The sequence below is a fragment of the Musa acuminata genome, chromosome BXJ2-5 (genome assembly GCF_036884655.1).
Source record: "Musa acuminata AAA Group cultivar baxijiao chromosome BXJ2-5, Cavendish_Baxijiao_AAA, whole genome shotgun sequence".
Lineage (NCBI taxonomy): Eukaryota > Viridiplantae > Streptophyta > Magnoliopsida > Zingiberales > Musaceae > Musa > Musa acuminata.
The window spans coordinates 40,362,501-40,370,392 of NC_088342.1; the positions used below are offsets into that span (position 1 = coordinate 40,362,501).

The 7,892-nt window shown below is 42.0% G+C and overlaps 2 protein-coding genes across 2 annotated transcripts; both read right to left on the bottom strand.

Moving 5' to 3' along the window:
* Nucleotides 1-3,421: 3,421 nt before the first annotated feature.
* LOC103985719 (vacuolar iron transporter homolog 2-like) lies at nucleotides 3,422-4,417 on the bottom strand. The gene has a single exon (XM_009403518.3). The coding sequence runs from the start codon at nucleotides 4,247-4,249 to the stop codon at nucleotides 3,539-3,541; it is 711 nt and encodes a 236-aa protein (XP_009401793.2). The 5' UTR covers nucleotides 4,250-4,417; the 3' UTR covers nucleotides 3,422-3,538.
* A 1,212-nt stretch (nucleotides 4,418-5,629) lies between these two features.
* LOC103985718 (fructose-bisphosphate aldolase 1, chloroplastic) lies at nucleotides 5,630-7,429 on the bottom strand. Its single transcript, XM_009403517.3, has 6 exons — nucleotides 7,203-7,429; nucleotides 6,866-7,135; nucleotides 6,651-6,760; nucleotides 6,484-6,574; nucleotides 6,140-6,409; nucleotides 5,630-6,062 (listed from the first exon to the last, which is right to left on the bottom strand). Exons 1-6 carry the CDS (start codon nucleotides 7,371-7,373, stop codon nucleotides 5,784-5,786), a joined length of 1,191 nt encoding a protein of 396 aa, XP_009401792.1. The 5' UTR covers nucleotides 7,374-7,429; the 3' UTR covers nucleotides 5,630-5,783.
* Between the last annotated feature and the right edge of the window lie 463 nt (nucleotides 7,430-7,892).

Consider the following 7,892-nt stretch of genomic DNA (forward strand, 5'->3'; position numbering starts at 1 on the left):
TTGAAGATACTTTGTGACATTTCACAGTAGTTTTTTCTCTATGAATGATAAATAGCTCTATACATTACGGTATAAAGTACTTGATGATTAGAGAAAAAAAGTTCATAGATAACTAATGTCAATTAATAACTTGAGTTTCACTATACTAATTGCTGGTCCATTCATTTAAAACTTATATCTTAAAGTATTTACAAGAATAATTATATTTATGAGCAACTCATAAAAGATATGATGATGTATATTTAAGTAGATATTATAATTGATATTCTTAGTTAAGTACTTAAAATTATTTATTTTTGCTATCTTGTTCGTATTTATGTGTAATGATATGATTGTCTTGACAAGATAAATTACAGAGTATTTTGGACTATATTAGGAAAGACTAATAGTATTGCAGTATATAAAATAAAGTATGACATTAATGACATACAATTGTTGTGGCTCGTATTGCTAATCAAACTTAATATAGTATTATTATATTTATTGAACATATTAGCCTATCTTTATAAAATTCATGTGGGCATAAATGATTTTTAAAATTTAAAATCTAATTAGATAAAATTATTTTTAAATAAATTTTATTTTTATTTATTTCTAATTTTGAACCTTTTTGTATCTTGGGCTAAGTGAGATAGTGTTAGATTATATGACCCTACCTAATTAGGTAAGATATATTATGAATATGATTGGATTTTAAATATGGTCATTGACCAATAGAAAAAATACCCGATTATGATAAGATTCCTTAGCATATGACCTTGATGGGAGGAACTCTCCTAATTACTTATCTTAGATCCTCTACTCACCTATAAATTGATCCTCATAGGGATTCAACACAATATAAATATATAATAATTGAATATGTAGGTACATGGATACATTGGTACGTGAATGTGGATACGTGATTGAGAGATTACATATCTTATTTCATATTCTTTTTGTCCCTAAATTCATCGATTATAGTGGTCATATCTATAATAATAGTGTTGTAGTACGTAAAAGGAAGTATGACATTGAAAACATATAATCGCTATGACTCGTATTGCTAGTCAAACTTAATATAGTATTATTATATTTATTAGACATATTAGCCTATCTGTTTTTAATTCGTGCGCGTATAAATGATTTTAAATTTTAGAATCTAATTTGTATCTTGGGCCAACTGAAATAGTGTTAGATTATGTGACCCTATCTAATTAGGTAAGATCTATTATGAACATGATTAGATTCTGATTATGATTATCGATCAATATAAAAAAAAAGTTTAATTATGATAGGATTCCTTATGAGATGACCTTGATAGGATAAACTCTTCTAATTATTTATCCTAGACCTTTATATATTAGTCTATCTTCTTTCATATTCTTTTTATCCCTAAATCCATTGATTATAATGGTCATTAAGGATAAGAAGAGAGAAGAACGTGAGTCTGATTATTCTTACAAATTGTTATCACTATATATTTCAGATCCGATAATGCATTCGCATATCAAATAAAGTATTTTCTTAACAACATTGGAAGATATGCATCATAATCTTTAGATCTATTGTTATTTAATTTTAAAATTTGAACATTAAAATCTTTCATTTAATAATAATATATTATCTTACACTTCCATCATCTATTTGCTCGATGCCTCCATTTGTTTGGAGAGACGATTTAACTTGGAGACGCTCATCGAAAGTCAACGCCTTAAACGCATGTGAGTTGGCTTATACGTAAGTGGTCAACGGTGCAAAATGGTTCACGAAACGAAATGATAATTGATTTTGGAATATGAAGATCAAGGGTTACATTCATTGAACGTGTGGTTTGCTAGAAAGACGTGTCATAATATATCATTTGACTTTGTGAAACGAAATTATGGTCCTTGAAGAAGGATCAGGTGAACAGATAATAATCATAAATATATCTATTTTATGTCTATTATATATCATCTTAATTTATTTTTATTAATATTATTGCATCTAAAAGTGTAAGCCAGTAGTACGTGATTCATGATTTCTATAGACTAGACAAAAGTCAACTGATTTTTATTTTGATCAACTGATTATTTTTTTACTCACTGAATTATCTAGTTAGGAAATCACATTTCAATTGTTTTAACTCATAAATATATAACCTCTGTTTGAGATATTTGGATTAGTTAGTATATTATTGCACAAAGTGATAGGTTTGACGTTTGATTCTACATGTGAGCATCATTTAATGTAATAAAAATATAATTTATTTTTTTAAAAAAGATCATCAATATATAGTTTAATTCAGTTTTCTTATTAAACTTCTTTGTTCAACAATGAAAATGTTTTAGTTAATCATTATGTTCCCAATGGACAGAAAATCATTTCAGTTTTTCAATTATTTTCCTGCCTTAAAATAAAAAAAATAAGTTTTTATATTATGACCATTTATAAATTGGTAACGTTAACAAATTACTATAATCAAGTGGGAGAATTATACTCTTAAGCTCCAAAATATTAAGAATATAAAATTATATAATGACTTAAGCTCTTAGACATGATGATATTGATAAATAAAAAAAAAAAAAGATTTCGTACTCCAACATAATACCATCAATAATATCCTAATTTTTCATCACAAGAATATAGTATATATCTGCAACTTGCTTTTTGATCATTCTATTTAAATTTGTACGTTCATATGACTAATTGCATTTTTTTTTCTTTTTGTAACTTCTATTTATACAGATTAGGATGGAGGATTTTCCTCAATAGAGTAGAGAGATTTCTTTGTATAGTTGGGAAAATCAGTAGATGAAGAAGCCGCAGTAGAGGAGGAAGCTGTAGCGATGTTGCAGTGATATAGTATAGGAGGAAGCTACAGTAGAAGTGCAGCAGAGGAGGTAGCTACAGTAAAGGAGGAAGCTGTAGTAGAAGTGGAAACTGCAGCAGAGGTACAACATATGAGAAAGCTATAGCGATGCTACAGTAGAAGAGAAAGTTGCAGTAGAGCTACAGCAAAGGAGGTAGCTGCAGCGATGCTACAATAGAAGAGAAAGCTGCAGTAGAGGAGGAAACTATAGTGATTTGGTGGAGAAACCTGCAGCGATTTGCTCTTAGCAGGAGTTGAGGATCGACAGTTGACAGTGAGGCAACGGCGAACGACCGTACAGCGGACGGAGAGAGGAGTCCGACGAGGAAGTGAGTCCGACGGGAAAGAGTTCCCTCCTGCTTTGATACCATATTGGAAAGAATAGAAGATAAGAAGCTTTATGGAAGAAGCTTTAATGCCAACTATTGATCGAAACATAAGCGCATATAAATCTTTATTTGCTTTTGTTCTAGTTGTGATAATTACTTCATTAAACAAAGGCAGGAAAGATAAGCTTCTGCAGTGTAAATCCAAACATCCACTAGAGAAGGGATAGCAGCTGCCTGCATGATGCTAATTAAACCCCACCAAAACATTACTAATCGGGAAGAAGAAGATGAAGAGAAGAGAGATCTATAGATCATATTTCATGGATAGCTTTCACTCTCCAAAAGACATTATTCATTCCTTGTTTTCCTTGCCACTCTAAGCTGAGGAGACCTGCATGTTGAAGAGAAGCCCAAAGATTCTAAGCACACAGTAAGTGACCAACATGGCCAGCCATCCTCCCCCCAAAACCCTAAGAGCAGGCTTCCAGATATCAGCACCACCCAAGACTGCTCCTGCTGCACCAAACCCAGCCAAGCCCAGGCTGCTCACGGCACAGACCGCCCCCACTCTGACGCTCCATGATCTGATGAATCCGCCCGCCAACAGCGGCAGCACAGCCCCCAGCGCGAACGCCAGCGCCGAGGCCCCCGCCGCCAGCATCGGACTCGGCAGGCTCTCCTCCCCCCGGACCCCCTCCTCGCTCCCGCTCCCGCTCCCCCGGCGTCGTCTCTCCATCTCGGCCACCTCGATGTCGTACTGCGCGTGCACCGAGACGAACTCGCCGATGGCCATGCTGCACGCGCCCGCGACGAGGCCGGCGAGGCCGGACACGAGCATGGCCTTGGCGCTCTGGTTCACCGCGCCCACTCCGATCATCAAGGAAGCGATCGACACGAGGCCGTCGTTGGAGCCGAGCACGGCGGCGCGGAGCCACTGCGTCCGGGCCATGTAGTCCACGGATCCATCGGCGCCTCGCGTCGGTTCCGGCTCCTGGGGTTGCAACGGGATGCTGATCCGCACGCATGGGTCATTGGAAACTTCCGGCGAGGCGTTTGCATGAACTTGAGAGCTAAGACGGGACGACATCGTCGGAGTTCCGAAGTGTTCGACGGAGACGAGGGAGGGATGGGGAAGCGCGTTGGGCACACGCCATTGAGCTCCAATTTATAGGTAAAGTGGCTAAACACCTTTTTACTACGGCAGAGAGAGGAAAGGTGGCCATGGAGCGTCACCTAAGTGGAGTTGCGTATGGCCGCCATGCGACGAGGGGCGACTTCTTCGACTTCTTCGTATACGAAACCGAGGCGCAGTTAAGTGGCCAACGGACTCACTTGTCTGGCCAGAAAACATGAGCTTTTGGTGGTGGGAGAACGCATTGCCTCATCTGCTCTGCACCGTCGAAAGTCGCCACCATGACGCATCAATCGGATCCCCGTTGCTCAAATGGATAAGGACACTTGAGCGTAACTCCTCTGTCGTCATCTTGCGATTGTGAAGGGAAAGGAACACGTGCTTCTAACAATCAAATCTTGTCGTTTTCATACCTGACGATGATGATGACTGTTGAGATTAACACGGGAAGGAGTTGATAGCAATTTCTCAATGCCTATGATATATGTTGGGTCGTATCTTCATCAGGAGCTACTTAATTAGTGTTGATTTCTCATTATTTTTTGTTTAGTGGTGGCGTTTAATAGGCGAAAGTCGAAGGACAGCTGAAGACTTTGCAATATGCATTCCCGCAAGAATCTTTGGACACAAAGGTCAGTAATGCCATTAGGTCACCAATCCACAAAGGAGACATGCCATCATGAGATCCCTCGATTCTCCAATTTGCTGAGACAATTATTCCAATAAGCTCGCTCTTTAGGCGTAAACTTGTCATTAGAATCAGCATTGATGATATAGAATCCACTTAGAGGGCAACAGAATCAGAATCGCGTGTGCCATGGAGAATATTATCTTGTGGTAGGTATTATAGAATATCATTGAACTTTCACGATCGTATACGTGGGCAGAATATAGAACGGATGTATGTCGATCCTTTATTCCATGAGCACGGAAGATGTCACAGACGATGCGAATTCAAATGCATTACTAGCACTCCATCGGATGAGCAATTTAGACTCGGAGTTCTTGCGTTACAATACTGTTCACATGTTTGACCCATCCAATTTTCCAGATGCAAAGTCAACCCACCATCTGAGTCAACCAATTAGGTTGTCCGATTGGGAAATTATGATCTGATGTTGATCAGTGGAAGAAGCTACATAAGTTGGAATACTAATTTTCTCATCAAATGTTTTACTCTGTCCTTCCGTTGACATTTTGAATTCACGATGAGTTTGAGTTAAATTGATCAAGATTAATAAGCTTAAACTGATTAGATCATGGGTCAAACCCAGAACATTACCTGGAACCTTGGATTAAGATCATAGATTGGGTTTGAGTCAAACTAGTCAGACATACACGTAATGGAAGTCGTTGCCATTATTAATAGCTATAGAGGAGGAAAGCATAAGTCGTCAATGCTTATATAGAGGAAGATGGCATGAGAGAGGGAGAGGGAGTCTATTATTCCTGCATGTGTGTGTGTAGGGAAATGGGAATGGTGCGGAGCTCAGTAGGTATAGCCTTTGACGAACATTCCTTGCTTGGATTCCTCCGACTCGCCTTCGCCGGTGTACTTCCCCAGCTGAGCGAGGGAGTTAGCCTTGGCGCGCACCAGCAGAGCCTCCTGTGCTTCCTTCACCTTCTCCGGCCGTCCTCCCCAGGTCTTCAGGCAGGTGTTCTGCAGGGCTCTCGCGTACGAGAACGAGACGTGCCACGGGTTCGGCCCCTGGTTCATGGCGTTCAGGTTCAAGGTCGCCTCCACCTCCGATTGCCCGCCGGACAGGAACTGCCATCCATTACAACCATGAGTTGAGAAGTACTAATACCCTGTTCGCAACCAATCATTGTTGTGATGGGACTTGCCATGATTCCAGGGACGGCGGGAGGAATCCTCCTGTGAAGGAGCTTGAGGGTGTACTCTGCCACCTGCTCCGGTGTGGCCTTCTCCTTGCACTCGGCTCCTGGAGTCACCATGCTGGGCTTGAGGAGGATCCCTTCGAACATCACATTGTTCTCCGCGAGGTAGAAGAAGACCTCACCCCAGACTTTCTGCGCCACCTCGAAGGTCCGCTCGATCCCGTGATCGCCATCGAGAAGGATTTCAGGCTCTACGATCGGGACGAGACCATTGTCCTGCAGACGATATCAGTTCTCCTACCAAATCTACGTTGCTCCATGAATCACCAATCTATTCACAGAATTCAAACCTGAGAAATAGCAGCATAGCGAGCAAGACCCCAGGCGGCTTCCTTCACCGCAAGGGCAGAGGGACCATTGGGAATGCTCACAACAGTACGCCTGTCATCCGTTTACGTCAAGAATGATTCGTACCTGTTCTTATAACATTGAGAAATATGAGGGACGGAGTTTATACCATTTGGCAAAACGAGCACCTTGCTGGTAGTAAGCCGCAGAGCGAGAAGCGAGCCCATCAAGGCCTTGGCACCATGATTCGTCGTTTGAGCCAGCAAGAGGTACGAGGCCCTGCTCGCAGCAATGGCAAGTCATTAAACCAAACAGTTGGAAGCTGTTTAGATCGTGACATAAAGAGTGCGTCAGTGTATGAACTGATGGATTGCTCCAGCTCACCTTGTCAACCTTGATTCCAGGAACGATGTTCTGAGTGAGGAGAACGTCTACCATCTTCCTGCCATCCGTTGTGGACTGGTAAAGCGTCTCCTCGAAGAGGATAGCACCGGAGACGTAGTTGCCTAGGCCCGGGGCAGTAACGAGCAGGGTGCGGTAGGCTTGCCTGTTCGCCTCGGTGTTCTCCAGCCCGATCGAAGCCAGCCTCTTCCCACACGTCGCGTTCGACTCATCCATGGCCAGGATGCCACGCCCGGGAGAGGCGATGGTTTTCTGCAGGCGATTCCGTTCAGCGTCTCTACCAGTCGCAGGCAAAGGTTATGGTCGACATTGTTCGTACCGCTGTCTTGACGAGCTCATCCGCGTAGGAGCTGGCGGCGCGGACTGCTAGCGAGGTTGCAGGGTGAGAGCGGGCGGCGACGGATGCGGAAGGGTGGCGAAGAGCAGCGCCCTTCACCCACTCGGACTTCTCGATGATCGGGGAGGACTTGAGGAGGGAGGCCGATGCCATGGAAGTACAGAGAGACTCTCTCTTTGTGCAGTGAAAACTCGGGGCATGGTCGCAGTTTGGGCTGCTCTTACTTGATTTATACTCGGGAGGGTGTGGCAAGAGATGGGTCATCTGAGGCTGACATGTAGTGGCCAATGAAATGTCGCCATGGAGGCTGAGACGAACGTGTGGGTCTCGTTCTTTCACCAAGTTCTAAAAATCTAAACCAGAAATGGCCGATTGAGTGAAGTCTGACGTTTGTCCTTTGTGATATCAAATGGACGGCTCGAATTCAATTCTGCCTAAGTTTTTGGAACCATTTATGCAGCTAATGCTATTCAACTGGCTTCTTCTTTCAGCCGCTTGAATCAAGAGCTCTAGTGTCAATGGCAGGTCGTGTTATTTCCTCCTTTAATTCCTCCTGTTGGGACTGTTCTCTGCACCAGAAAACACCGACGGTGCAGAGAGTGTAAGGAGTCCATTTCCAGTGGTTTGGAAGCTTTGGACTGCCAGTCTGAGGTGAACAAAATTTCCCGTGTT